Below are 15,240 nucleotides of genomic sequence, written 5' to 3' on the forward strand. Positions count from 1 at the left end.
ATTTTGAAATTAGGATAGTGGTGCTTTAGTAGCATTTTAAAAGTGGCTAGACTAATTTTAGAGGCGTTGCAGAGCTGTGTCTTGTCACAGAGAATGCACCATGTGTTATTGTTAGTGTGTCTTCATACCTGGGGCCTTAATGTGTACTATGAGCTCTGATCACATTGTCCAAATGTGACGTGCCCTCCTTATGGTCATCCCGCAGACCAGCCCCCCAACAAACACCCAAACACAATAAAAAAATGATTTCTTTTTAAAAAATGTACCTCTGCTTTGCTTTGAAATGCCACCCGGTCCACATCTCATGTTACACCGCCTAACCTCTTTGCACTCGCGCACCTTCAGACAGAAAGCAGCAAGCTGAATGAGCTTCTTAGTTCCTGAAAAGCCTGAAAGCGATTCTGTGCGCCGCGGCCCCTGGAAGTGATACTGCTAGCGTGGCAGCACAGGCGCCAGTCCCTGCAACACCCAGTTCAGCACCCTGGCTGCTGACTGAGTCAGGCCAGCCAGGATGAGGGACTGAGCCATGCAGGGCATCCCGGCCCTGAATGTGTTGGAGCGCGGTTGCCAGGCATCTCTGCATTAAGTAATGAGACAGCCCAAGCCTTGCTGGGCACCCCAGCCGGGCTCGCGCTGTCGAATTACAAAATTGCGGCCCCCTGCCCTCCCTCCAAAAGTTGGGGTGGGGGGGACAAAAAGGCATGCCACAGAATTTGGGGGACAAAACCCCCTGCCCCCCCTATAATTACTCCTATGTAACCGTATGGGTAAGACTCAGTGCCTTGGGTGTGTGCTAGTGTTAGTGTGTCGTGTGATGTTGGGGTGGGTTGTGGTTGTGCACACTGGTTAGATTGTGTCCATAAGGGAACCAGAGTAGCGGGTGGCTGTTGCTGTATGACTATCTGGTGTCTTGGTGAGTACTTGTCTTGTTGACGGTTTTATGGACTATGTGGCGGTTGGTTCACTCTAGGTGTGCTTCCAGAATCTCAGAGATGGTGGGTGTGAACATAGAATTGATTCATGGTCTGTTTATGTGTAGCGTGGCAAGCCCAAGGTCTAGTGTAGTGGCGTTGATTATGTTTGTAATGTTGGAGGAGCAGGAAGGGGAAGTGGGTTACTAAGTCGGTTGGTTTGTGGGAGCATCTGGTGTGACTCTCTGATGCTGCTTGATGGTATCTACCCATGTTCTTGGTTGTGGTTCGTCAGCCCATCTTGTTTATCTGTGATGTTATTGCTGCCGGTGTCCCTTTGCGATTGTCACTGTCTGTTCAATAACCAGGTTTTGAGTCCATTCCTGAAGGTGATGTGGTCTTGTGTGGTCTGAATTTCTTTGGGCATGGTGCTCCAGAGGTTTGCAATTAGACCTGAGAACACTGTTCTGACAAATTTCCTTTTAACATAATGTTGTCTCTATCTGTAGGTAGTTTCTGGATCTTAGTTCCCTTCATCGGAGGTACCGGCTGATCTCGTCTTGGAGTGATTCAGCTCCTTGTCTGTGCAAGGCTTTGTGGGTGATGTAAAGTGCTTTGAATTTGATGTGTCTTTTTTTTTTACACTGGTAACCAGTATATGCTTTTCAGTGCTGGAGTGATGTGGTCTCTTCTGTTTAGTATTAATAGTATCCTTGCTGCTGTATTTTGCACACTTTGGAGTTTCTTGGTGAGTCTTTCCGGCATTACGAGGTAGAGGCTACATGCGCTGTCAATTATTGTGATTATCAGGTATATGATTGTAAGGGTTCTGTGAGGGAAGGAGACGTAGGGGAGTAATCCTCAGAATAGTTTTAGGAGGAGGAAGCATTTCTTGGTGATTGCGTTGACTTGCGGTTCCACGGATAGTTCATTGTCCATGAGTATTCCTAGGTTTACTATGTCGGTAGTCTCGGGTTGCATTCCCATGCCAGCCAGCCAGCTTAGAAGTTGGTTGCCTGTGTCAAGTCCGACTGGTGATAGCATTATTTCTGGTTTTTCCAGGTTGAGTTTAAGGTTGTTTGTTGTCATCCAATTGCAAATGTCTGTGAGGCAGTTATTTTGTTCAAGGGTTCTGTTTATTTTCACAATCAGTTGTGTGTTGTCTGTGCAGTTGTAGGCGGTTAGTCGGTGGGTTCGAATGATTTCCAAGAGTGGGCATATGTAGATGTTGAAGAGGAGAGAGGTTGGATCCCTGTCAGACTCTGCAGGATGCATTTTTGGTGTTAGAGGTGCCACCAAAGGTAGTTTCTTTCGGTTTGGTTTGTTAGGAATGAGGTAAGCCACTTTAGTGCGGATTCCTGTATGACAGATTGCATCAGTCTTTTTGTTAGTGTTGCGTGGCTGATTGTGTCAGATGCTGCTAATGTGTCCAATAGTATGAGGATTGATTGGGCATCTGTGTTTATTTTCAGGTCGTCCCATATTGATAGGAGTGCTGATACTCTTCCTCTCATTGGTCTGAAGCCGAATTGTGAGTGGTTGAGTATTCCTTCTGTTTCAACGTATTTAGGTAGGATCTTCTACACACTGTTCTCCAGGATCTTTGCTGGGTAGAGCAGGTTGGATATCGGTCCTTAGTTGCTCGGGTCCTCTTCACTTCCGATTCCTTTTTCATCAGCGGTTTGATGTATGCTGATTTGAAGGCGGACGGTACGATTCTTATTTTGAGTGATAGGTTCAGGAAGTGTGTTGCCTGGGTTCTGTGGCTGAAGATTCGTTTGAAGATGTCAGGGGGCCATGGGTCCCTTGGGGATCCAGCAAGGTTGGTGTCCTTGATCCATGTGACAAAGGTTTCTTCTGTGAGTGGCTCTAGGCAGGTGGCATTTTCTGTAGTCTGTTTCGCCCAGTGTCTGTGGTTCAGAAGTTGTGGATGTATTAGCCCGAGTTGTGTTGATGGTCTCCTGGATTGTATCCATTTTTTATGTTGGGTGCTAGGTGATGTTGTCACAAAGTGTTTGTGTTGGGATAATGGAATTCCTGCAGGATGAGGGTTTTTTTCTATCTCTTTGATGATTTTGAAGAGTTCTTTCTGTGGATTGTTTGCTGGTTCTATTCTTTTGGAGTAATAGTATGTTTTTGCTTTGTGGACTGTTGATTTATATAGCCTGAGCTGTCTTTGGTATTTTTTTATTTTTTATCGGTTATGTTCATTTTTTTCCATTTTGCAGTTGTTGTTTTTGAGTTCTTTCAGTACTTCTGTTAACCATTTTGCTGCCAGTTGTTTTGGTGTGGCTTTGAATGGTTTTGCTGGTGTCATATGGTTTAGGGCCTTGGTGATCCAGCTATTGAGTGTGTTTTCTGCTGCGTCTATGGTTGTTTTGATGGGTTCTGTTCTGCTTGGAAGGGTCGAATCTAGTAAGTTTGTTAAGGCCTTCAGGTCTAGGTTCTTCAAGTTTCTTTTCTTGCTGGCATGGAGGAGTATATTTTCAGCCGGTAGGCAGGTTTTGAATGGGATGTAGAATGGTATCAAGTGATTGTCGCTCCATATCATCGGTGTAGGTGGCGCAGATGCGCGTAATCCTTCTTTGCACAAAATGGTGTCAAAAGTGTGTCTGGCGTTGTGGGTGGATCCATTTACTATTCGCTTGAAAAGCAATGTTTCAAGGAGTGCACAGAGTGAGTTTGCTGTGGTTTTGTTTTCTTTTTTTAACCAAAAGTCTCCCAGTATAACTAGGTTGCCGTGGTAGGTTGATAAAATGGTGGCGATGTCACCTAATTTCGTTGCAAAGTTGGGATTGAAAGATGGTGGTCTTTAGATCAGCAGGAATATGTTGGTTTGGTCATTGAGTTTGGTCTTGATGAGGAGGGATTTAAAGCCTTCTACGTTGGTTGGGATGAGTTGAGGCAATTCGATATGTTCTTTGTGTATGATTGCGATTCCGCCTCCTCTTAGGTTTTCTCTGTTGGCATGTATGAAGTTAAAGTTGTCCGGTATGGCTTTGTTTGCGTTTGCTCTGTAGTTGTCCGATAACCAGGTTTCTGTAAGAAAGACCACATCTGTGCCCCCTTCACTTAGAAGGTAATGGATTTCTATTGAGTGTTTTGCCATGAATCTAGTGTTGAGAAGGTTGCAGTGTAGTTTGATTTTCCTTTTGGGTTGTTTGTATTGTTGGTTTGGTTCAGTGTGTTGTTGGATGGGTTTCCATTGCTGATGGTGCCCTCCCAGTTGTGTCCTTTGGGATGGCGAGTTCTTTGGTGGTCAGTTTCTTCATCGAATAGATTGATTAGGTTGATGGCAAGGTTGATTGGTTTTGGTTTGTTCTGGCTGATGAATTGTGTTGCGCCCGTCTCTTGTTCCAGTCTGTGATGATGTAGGGCATGTAGAGGGTAATGGATTCCAGTTTGTCCCCTATTCTCGTCAGAGTATTGTCCATGGTGTAGTCCAGGTTGGGATGGTTTATCAATTGTCATGCTGCATTTGGCATCCCGGTGGGGTCTGTATTTGTTTCGCTTATTGCCTGTGAGTTTGTTGTTGGTGGTCCGTCTTTGATTATCAAGCAGTTCTATGTGGAGAGGTAGCGAGCGTTGTAGTATGTCTTTGCTCTGTTCTTTGGATGTGTCCTCTGGCTATCTATCCTCTTCTTCACCCAGTTTTTTAGAGTTGTGGGATCGAGTGGCTTAACACAGAAAGTGGGGGCCCCCCTGCAAGCCATTCTGAAGGCTCCCCAAGCTCAGCAACAAAGCACAGGCTATGACACACTAAGGACATGCCTGGACCACCATGCATGTACAATGTGCATGATAAAATGTTTCTTGCAGGAGCACCATTCAGTATAGACCCGAGGCCCAAGTAACCCCCTTGACCCCTCCAAGTTGAGGAAGATCTCCGTCTCGACTACCACGAGACTACTGAACGCTGTGCTTTGAAGTCTCAATGCATATAGCAATATCGCCTTCACAAACTGCATCTGGAAGCCATCCTTTGCTCATCAGGACAGCCCAAACAGTGAAACAGTACAAAGCTGTATATACGTCTCATGCTTTATACACATTTTACTGTCATGATGACTATTCTGACAGATGAAATGAGTATCATACCAAGTGTGCATTGTATGCTCAGAAGGAATACACATTTTAATTACTATAACAAACATGCTTGATACATTGGTGGTCATTCTTATGTTCCCAAAATGCATTTTGTTTTTATGTAAAGCAGCCAGCATCCTATATACAGGGCACCCACATTGTTCGACTCCTAGCTCTTCCCCTCAGTCCCACCCACACCACTGACAATCCGCCTCACCCATAACATTCACTCTCATTTACCCCTTCACACTGACAACCATACATCAAACACTTGTTAAGTCACACACAGATACCATACAACATACACTCAATCACATGTTACATTGCATTTTCACTCTTTCATGCATGCATACATACATACATGCATCCATCATACACATGAAAACACCCTCGCTCACATGCACGCACGCACAGATACTAAAAAAAGTATTTTTTTCTTACCTGCTGTTGGTGCGAGGGACTCCTCTCCCAGGCAGGAATCCGGCTGAGCTCCTCAAGTGGCACCACACTGACAGGAACAAGGAAGCAGGGTCTTACCCTGCTTCCTTGTTCCAGACATGCGCAAAGCAGCCAAGGTACCTCCATTATAAAGAAACTTTCCAGTTGCACAGCGGGGATGGATTCTTCATCGTGTGGTGCAACCAGAACATTTCCTTCTGAAAGAAATAATTTCTTTCAGACGATTCTGGAGGTTGGGCCCTCCCCAGTGGCATGGCGGGGCCCTCTGAACCGCGGGGGCTGACGGAGCCCCATTTACGCCAGTGATCAAACCATAATGTGTTCTGCAGGATCAGTTCAGTTAAAATTGATCGATCTTCCACCCTGGTTGGCCTCCCACCCAAAGCTAATAGGGGTCCCCATCCCCTATTGACAGGGTTAGACTACTGAACCTGTCACAAGGGATTAGATGCCAATGCTCGTCCCAGCTCTATTGCTGGCAGTAGTCATTTTATCACAATAAAGTTAAACATAGATGGAAAAAGCAGACCATTCATCTGTTGAGTTATTACCCTGGCTGAGCTACCTTGCGCCCCATCAAGCACAAAGGTTTTATTGGGTTAGTGGAACGCACATAGCATCAGTTCTTTGGTTGTGGTACATTTGAGGGGAAAGATAAAGGTATGAAAGATACAAATAATGATGAGAATCTATGACATGACTATGATCAAGACATTGAAATGGAATGTTTCCTTTCTGCTGGATATTATCAGATATTTCTACTGCTCTGCTTATGTAGTGCTGCATGGACCATTGGCCTTGCTGGGATTTGAATCTTTGACTGAATTTTGGACACTCCTCCAAGGGAAGCATTTCATCCGCGGACATATTTTACCTATTAAAAAAAGCTGTATAGAATTGTGAACAAACCTGCTTTAGGCAATACCGACATTTAGTTGAATTAAAGTCAAAAACAATTTAAAAGTAACAAAAACCTGTTTTGATTCTAAGTATGCATTGCACAGTAGTTCCAAACAGTGTTACTTGAAACCCCAATAAGAACTGCCTGCAGTTGCAAAGAACGTTAGAACATCATGTGCTGTGAACGTCCCAACAAAGGGTTGGTCGCACGAATGGTCAAACACCCGTCATGTTGCATGTGGACAGACGTCGCGACACTCACTTGCTCTCCAGATGCAATCCGATGAGGATGGGGTACCGCAGAATAAACTCTCATGCCACTTTCCAAACAGCCGATGCACCACTTTCCCATTCTTGTCCAAGACTGCACCTTCAATCTCATGCACGTTGGGATTCCAATACTTGGCCTAGAACACAATACATGCAAACATATCTATTTTCATTGCTAGATTGCTGGGGATATGGATATGAATCAACACAGCCTGGGATTAAAAAACACGTTTCACAAGAGGAGTCTTGCTTTAGTACAAGCTTCTCTACGACAACATGCATGGCAGACTCGAAGCCATATGGACTGTCCTAAAGGCCACCCCTTTTCCATTGTGCAGGCATTATAAATGATACAAACTTTGTACTGACCATCAATGAGAGTTAACAAGAGAAGCCTGTTGCTGACACTTTACCTTTCCTCTACCCATTCCTTAGGAACATGAGATGCGCCCACCTCTCCTGACAGGCCCCGCTGCCCTATCACAAAATAAATCCTTCTGTAGCTTTACTGTTCGCTCATGTAACAGCAAATTCAATACTCCACTATCTTTTTTTAAATTGCATTTATTGTGCTTGATTTCACCGGTGTTACCAAAATGTATTTCATGGCTCTTGCACTATGTCTCTTGCACTAATTCAGGGCATATTCATTAGAAACAACTTTTTTTAATGCATCAGTTATATCAAAACACACCAGAAAGTAAACATATTTTGCCATCTGCATGGAGTCAATTTTGTCCTAACGCATAGCCTTAACTAATAGAGGACAACAAAATAATTGCATTCTTTCAATGTATATATTGTGTGCATGTTTCGTCCATGAATGACATTCAAACATTACTTATTTTCATTTTTATTGCATGTCCATTTGGATACTAATCAGTTTCAGTAATCACTGAATCAATTTGATGGAGCTGCATTCGGTATGTTCCAGAGTATATTCTTGTTTGCGAATATTCGCAATGTGCTTGAAATGATATACGATATGATATGGCATTTATAACGCGCCTATACACAAGTGTTTCAACGAGTGTGAGGCGCAATTAACCGACAGGTGATGGGAGAAAATGGCTGCGCGGATCCCAGTAATGGCTTTAACAAATATTGCATGGAATCCATATTATACCTAATACAATGCAATAACAGATTTCGTGATTATTTCAACAGGTGTAGTAATCAAAGGGTCAAAACACAAAACAATGTTTGAATTTTTATAGAAAAACGACACAATGATTCCTATCCCACTGGTGTGTTAAGGCATCATGCTATAACTCATCACCGAGCACCGCAGCAATTACCTAGGATTCTGTCGATGCCACTTGCTCATGCCCCTACTTTCTATACTATCGCAACAGGATATGGCCCTCTGGCCCTCTCATGGAGAAGCCACCATACGACCGCTCGAACAGCCATGCCTCCCGTTTTGTTGTCAATCTGCTCTTGCTCACACCTTCCACAGCCATGAAGGCCCCTCAGTAGTAGCTTGTATTTTTCCCTGGAGCCCTGGTTCGGTGCAGGCTGTGTTGGCAGTCACATGAGGTGAGTGCGGCCAGCACCTTCCTGTTCTTTTCATTGAGAAACCACACGTTCGAATAGATCAACTACCAAGGGCACTGGCAGCGGGAAGCAGATGCACGATCCAAGAAAAAGGCAACGTCAGCCAATGGCAGATAGCTCTAATGGATGCAACAAATACATATGTTTTAGTGTTATCTATTGGTCATTTATGTTGCGCATCAAACCCATGTTGCACAGCATCGTCTTGGTCCCAAGTCAAGTGTGTTGCCCCTGAGCTGTCCTCCAGGTGTACATCCCTACGATTGGAGCACTGAGGCACATTTAACAAACCCCCACTAATGTTATGGTGGGTTGAACTGATAATGCCATTTATAAGATAGTGCTGCTCTATAAGACAATTACTATTATCTTGTATGGAGCCAACAAAATGCAAGCTTTTACCTAAACTTGCAAACCCATACTGCAATGCTGTGTGGCTATGAACTGGTGATGAACTTCCAGGGATGGCTACTAGGTTGAGCGGTGGTATGTGTGTTACCTATTCTACTATCTAAATAATATCCGTGCACATCCAGCACATGCTGTTGCTCTTCTGATCTTCCAGAAGGGGTTCTAGGCAGAGACTAATATCTCCATGGAACACATCACAAATCTGGAAAAGACTCAAATGAATTCTTCCTTCCTCCAATTTTTATCCTCGACAGTGGATATTTGAAGAATAATGCCGTTTGTTCGGAACACTTCAGTGAATTTTTGTGCCAGCTGAGACAATGCTCTGCCTCCCCTCTTCCAGAAGAAGGGCCGTAACAGGTGCCCTTCCAAGTCTCTGGACAAAAATGATTCATGTGTGCTTCCCACCCTCTATAACCAGTTTACTGCATTGGCCAAGTAGGATGGATCCCACAATAGGTCTGGTTGTCCCCTTTTGACAGCAGATTTGCCATAGTCCTCTACAAGCCATGTTCTTTCGATCCAGTCTTTCCAATAGCTTCATTCATCTATGAGGATGCTGGGGGTGGGGCTAGGTCTCCAATGACGGGAGTTATCGTGGAGTTCAGTATAAAAGGCTACCATGACTCTAATACTATGAATGAAGATTACCACCATTGGCCCACTTTCCAGGATTGCTGTGTGCATAACATCTCCTATTATTGAGATTGGAAACTTGATCAGATCATCCAGTTGTTACAGGGGATTTAATGTTGGGTTTGTGCTTGAGCCACCCTTAGAATACCGTGATTAGCATTCAAGGACTTGATTGCTGGGAGGCTGTCAATTTCATGAACCCTTCGACCCATTGGTCCCTCAAGGGTTTCACTTTGTCAAACCTATTCCAAGACTTATTAAAATGGTTTTGCTTTTGGCGGTATTTGCTCAGCAGAACCTATTACATGAACCTTTGTCAGAGAGAATTTTCTGAAGCATTTGTCTCTGAAAAGGGTTTTGAGGTTGTGAGTTATTACCAGCCTGCCCCCTCTTCTTACGGCAACCAGGAGACAGTTCTCCCTCTTTTTTCATGACCCATTTTTACCAGAGGAAGAGGACCTTAATTTTCTAAACGCCAGGTGGGTAGTGGAGATTTATTTAAGCAGGATTCAGTGGACCACATGGTGGTACAGGTAAGATGCACATGAGAGATCTGCCAGTAATGACAAAAAGTCCATGGTAGACATGAAGACTATATGGGCAATGGCTGTTATCTCGATTATTCTCCTCATCTCAGTCAGAATGTCTAGGGGCTAACCAGGGACGTACAACCAGGGGTACAGTGGCTTCCTGAGTGGATGCCCAGGGAGCATCTTCATCTGACATCTGCAGGGCAACCACTTGGGGTTCCTCATGGAGCGATGCCACTACGTATCAGCTGGAGGTGGGGGACCTGGATTACATGCCATTTTGTTCTAAGTTGCAGAATTCTGGTGGACACTTGTGATCATGATGTCTAATAGAGAACAATATTATAATGCATGATTTCAGATGCATATGCTTGTTTCGGTGGAGCTCAAAGCAAAGGCATACCGCTTGATTATATCCTCATTCATGTAATGAATAGGACGAAGAAGGAGGCGTGGGAGTAATGCACTGTTCACTAACCAATAATATTCATTGTTCTGCTCTTCCCTCCTTCATCTCAGGACTTACTAGTCTACCCGCCGCACTGGTTTGGCCTATGCTATGAGAGGCTGAGCTTATGAATTTACAAGTGGCATGCCTACAGAGGGGGCCTTTTGTGGCTCCTCCCTGGGAGGGTGCAGAAGGGTCTGGATGCCTAGAAGAAACTAATTGTTCAGCAGTGTGCTTGACAGGGGAGGTTGACACACCTCACCGATGAAAGCGCTCGCACTAGTAATGCAGAAGAGGCCTATCCAGGATCACCAGTGAGTAATGTAGTCATTAAGGTCGTTTGTTTTGTGGATTTTGAGACACTGTACTTGACGATCTGTCTTTCCCATTTCAGTTGGACTTCATTTTCTGGATGTTTATCAGGGCTGCTGGGTACCAGAAACTGCAGACAAGACGGCTTCATTCGAAAAACATTTCAACAACCCAATATGTTAACTTTCACTGTATGAATGAATGTGTCCCGTCCGCATCGAAAAGTTAGTTGAATACCCCCACTTTTCATCATAACATTCAAATGCATTTGAAAATGAAGCAGAGTATGTTGAAGCGTGCATATGCAGCCATTCAGAGCACCCAACTTAATCACCCTGCCCTCCTGAAGTACAGGCAGCTCGTATAGCGCTTTACATCATGGCAATTCACTTCGATAAAATAACTGTGGAAAATTATACATTTACTAAGGGGTGGAATGAGGTTAACACCACCATTGTGGAAGTGAATTACCACAAAGAGATTCACTTCGATAAAACAGGTAGAATCGTGCCAGCTCCCGCTTCTTGCGGACGTCATCCTCACCTTTGAAAACGTCAGCTTGGAGTGACAGGTGTCATCATTAGTATTCCTGATTATTATTTCCCCGTAGTGTTCTATCCACCTCTGTCCACTTAAGATGTTATGGATACAAGATGTAACTTTGTTCCACTCGTAATGGTCTTTAAACCTTAAAAAGAAAATACCGTTCAATTAGTCACTAAAGGAAACGTCTAGATTTTGATGCACAATTCTATAAAGGAAAGCATTTACTACTATTGTAGTTTCAAGCTTTCCTTTGCATGGAGCTATATAAAAGCGAAACGGATTTGCTTCTACTATATTCCCTGTTGTTTACACCATCGTTGACTAATCAGGAGAACATGGTATTTATCTTCTTACATAGGCATTGCATGACCATCTGCAGCATGGGAGCACAACTCCTATCCTCGAGGTCTACAAACGGCCCAGGTTTTCAGGACATCCATCTTGACCAATCATTTGATAAATGTACATCCAATAGGTTCAAATGTAACCCCAGAAATATGTTTCGGTTAGTGCATGCACACAGACAAGGTCAGAATAACTCTTTCAAACAGCTGCTGATGTACCCGAATTAACTCTTAAAGCATAGCATCTAAATATATATATTTTGTGACTCAAATCTCTATTCTTCCTCAAAATCCACGTTACCCTGCCTTTCCTAAGAAGCTCAATTCAGTATCTGTTTAAATTGCATGAACATATTTATTATTTTCGTCAACTCTCAGATGCTACCATACAAACAAGAGATAACCTAAAACAGTAAAATGTGAATTTATTTGCATTCTACAGTTTAGGGATGGAAGTTGAGCAGGAAAAAGCAGTATTTCATAGCCAGCAAAAACACCGAGCACTTGAGCTCCAAGCCGCAATGCAGGAAATTTCACAAACTTTGAACAACACTTAAAAGCTCAATCTCCCCAAGAGGTTGTGTCACAATTTCCTCAAGTGATTACAATTCCAGAGTCGAAACCCAAACTTGTCGGATGATACAAGGCCGCAAAACCCTTAATGTTGGAGGCCAGACTCCTGGGGGAAAGAAATTCTACACAACAAGGGCTACAGGACATGCTGCTTTTCATGGAACACCTATAGCAAAGGAACAACAATTTCTCTGGTGTTCAGGTAATTAGAAATAGGGAAAATAGCCTCACCTGTTGAAGAGATGCAGGCCGCATGACCCACGTGGGTCCTTAGCCAATAGCCAACAAGTCTTTTTACAAAAATACAAAAAAGGTAGCAGGCGCCCCTCTCTCGAAAGAACACGGCATGATAACCTGTTCAGTGGTTATTAACCACTTTGAGAGTTCGCAGCCATCTGCTTTTTGCGCACTGTACCTTTCACAGATGGGAAATATCCATTTGCATATCAGTCTTTGTCCCACCCACATGGGCAGTCCAGCACCGAAATGCTATTGCAAGTTGGTCACCCTAAGTTACATGGGGGCAACCAGACGTGGACTCCCTGCTCACTGTGCTCAGAGAGGGACAGCTTCACCTCACTGATGAGGTCCAACAAGGCTGAAACACGTGTATGGGGATGCTGTTGGTACTCTTGTTCAGAGAGGAATTGCCATAGCATTTCGGTGCTGGACTGCCCATGTGGGTGGGACAAATGGATATTTCCCATCTGTGAAAGGTACACTGAGCAAAAAGCAGATGGCTGCGAACTCTCAAAGTGGTTAATAACCACTGAACAGGTTATCATGCCGTGTTCTTTCGAGAGAGGGGCGCCTGCTACCTTTTTTGAAGTCTTTTTACAAGTTCACCCGCTGCAAGCCAAGAAAAAAACAGAAAACTGCTTGAAAGGAGGTGAAGGGGGAACTGGTGCTGCGGATAAGGAAAGAGTTGGTCTTGAGCCCCATCCGACAATAAATATGCAGAAGCCAGGCCAGCGGAGTAAACAGTCAGCAGAGCCAGAGGCGAGCAGCATAAACATTTGAGGGAAAACAAGGGAAAAAAGCCCAGGCCTCAGCGAACATGGAGTTCTAACCAAGTAGCAAAGGAATTTTCCAGAGGGTGGTGATGGGAGGGCTTGTTGGGGGTTGTAAAAAGGGTTTTTGGAATGGAGAAGAATGTAGGAGCGAAGAACCAGAAAAGTGTGGGGTAGACCAAGGAGACCGACATGTGAACATAAGCGGTTGTCAAGCAACGTGTTTCCTGAGCAACATGGCAATTGTTTAACCAAGAGGCGAACTGGACTCATTTTCTGAAGTAGTCTGTTATCTCGGTCGCCATCTTGGATTTGCTAATGCTATTGGAACTCTAGCATATCCTTCCTGCTATTTCTTTTAATTTCCTTAAAGCAACCCTTGTCGTTTTCATTTCTGGAACACTTTCCGATGAGCACTTCTATTTTGCTCATTGCTATGCAGCTTTCTTCATTCTGTTGTCGATTCATGACAGTTGTGTTCAGGCAGATCGGCTAGACGCTTGAAGTATTGTAAAGTAAAAGCCGGTTTATTCGGTTAAACACACATAACAGTTGCAGCCACCTGCTCATCTCCTAACCCTTCACTCTGCACATTCCAAAATCCACGAGACAGGGGATTGCTATGCAAACATTCCATCATCATTAGGCAACCTATGCTTATAAGATAACAAATCATGTGCTGTGATGCAACTCTGACATGGTACTCGAACTCCGCAGGTTTGAGAAAGACGCCGGCGTGAGAGAGAGGATCTGTTGCTTCAAATGGAGTGCACCTAGTCGGGGGCTCTCGTATTGAATACACATAACGGAAACCTACGTGTATTTTAAATAATTTCATTTACAATAATTGGCGATGAGGAAGTGAGAGCCTCCAAAGAGAGAGAGAGCGGACCACTGTCTGAGGCCCCACGAACACAAGTAGGAAAAACAATAGGTACCTACCGAAACAAGCAAGTCAGAACAGGATAAAATACAGTCGGTGAACTAACCGCAAGTACACTGCATGGCAAGGGGGGCCTCAACGAATTTATTATAAAACCAACGAGAGGACACTTACCAGATAACACTAAGAGGCATCATTAAATGACAGGGCCCGGTGCGCATGTAACGTTCAGCCTTGGAAACACTAGAGGAAAGGACCCAAAACGTCCCCAAACGTGAAGTCCTTCTTGTCTGCAAATCATTGTGTTGAACGTTACTATAGCAACACAATACATACCGTAGTCAACATTTTCAGTGTTGCAGAGCCACACCGTTGCAAGGACCAACACAGCAACAGAATCACTCATTTGTATCCACCATTCTTCAAGACATCAGTGGGCAGAATAACAAAGCCCTACAGTATATGTAATAAAGTCTCTTATTAGTCACACGGGACACACAGACCAGCTGTGGAGACTGATGTTGGTCCAGGTATAATTTATTGGTACAGTATATACAGTTCCAGTTACTCTCAGGTATATACAGTAGTCTGGATGACAGGACAAGGACAGGGATAGGTAGTACAGTACACATGAAGGAGAAGACCCACCGGCCATCCACTCACTCCAGCTCAGGCCCCCAACTGACTCACTCAGAACATTCATACACTGATGCACTCAACATTCTCCTGGCTGCATCATACATCACATTCTATTGGCAATCACTCCAGGCCAGTGACAATGTACAAGACTATATATAACATCTCCCTTTCATACCAGATTCAACCACAACATAACATCTCCCTTTCATACCGGAAGTACCCATGCGTGACATCTCCCTTTCATATCAGGTTCATACACACAACATCACCCTTACATACAGGATGCAGAAAAAACCAGCCAAACACATATCACTCGCCCACTCATAAATCTAACCACAACCAGAATCTCACACCGATAAACTACATGTAACAGATGAGGTGCTCCTGGCAGCACCGGACGTCTTAAACTTAAAACTATTACTATAAGAAACAGAGGTTAAAATGCTTAACATTAACTATTGCTAAAGTGCGCACTATATACAGGTTATGTACATCCGCCGGCAATTTCAAACTTTTTTTTTTTTTGGCACAACCCTTATTCAGTCAGTTGCCCAAACTCCTTTCTGGCGCAACCCTTATTCAGTCAGTTGCCCAATCTCCTTTTTTGGCGCAACCCTTATTCAGCCAGTTGCCCAAACACAGTACCTCACATCAGAGCGTACACATATGTACCCCAAACAAGTGTATACATACTGCCACATTTTTCCTTTATGGCTCTAGTCTCC

At 44.0% G+C, this 15,240-nt stretch overlaps 1 protein-coding gene across 3 annotated transcripts in view; it reads right to left on the reverse strand.

Annotated features, from left to right (window-relative positions):
* Positions 1–15,240, reverse strand: part of OSBPL3 (oxysterol binding protein like 3) — a 1,742,686-nt gene that overhangs the window by 86,424 nt on the left and 1,641,022 nt on the right. For all 3 annotated transcript variants that reach the window (XM_069648200.1, XM_069648199.1, XM_069648201.1), the window contains 2 exons: positions 11,064–11,208; positions 6,619–6,763 (listed from right to left, as the gene is read on the reverse strand). In XM_069648200.1, coding sequence (XP_069504301.1) covers positions 6,619–6,763; positions 11,064–11,208 — 290 coding nt within the window. The remainder of the gene's footprint in view (positions 1–6,618; positions 6,764–11,063; positions 11,209–15,240) is intronic.

Source organism: Ambystoma mexicanum, chromosome 2q, assembly GCF_040938575.1.
Source record: "Ambystoma mexicanum isolate Mex_15411 chromosome 2q, UKY_AmexF1_1, whole genome shotgun sequence".
Classification (NCBI taxonomy): Eukaryota; Metazoa; Chordata; class Amphibia; order Caudata; family Ambystomatidae; genus Ambystoma; species Ambystoma mexicanum.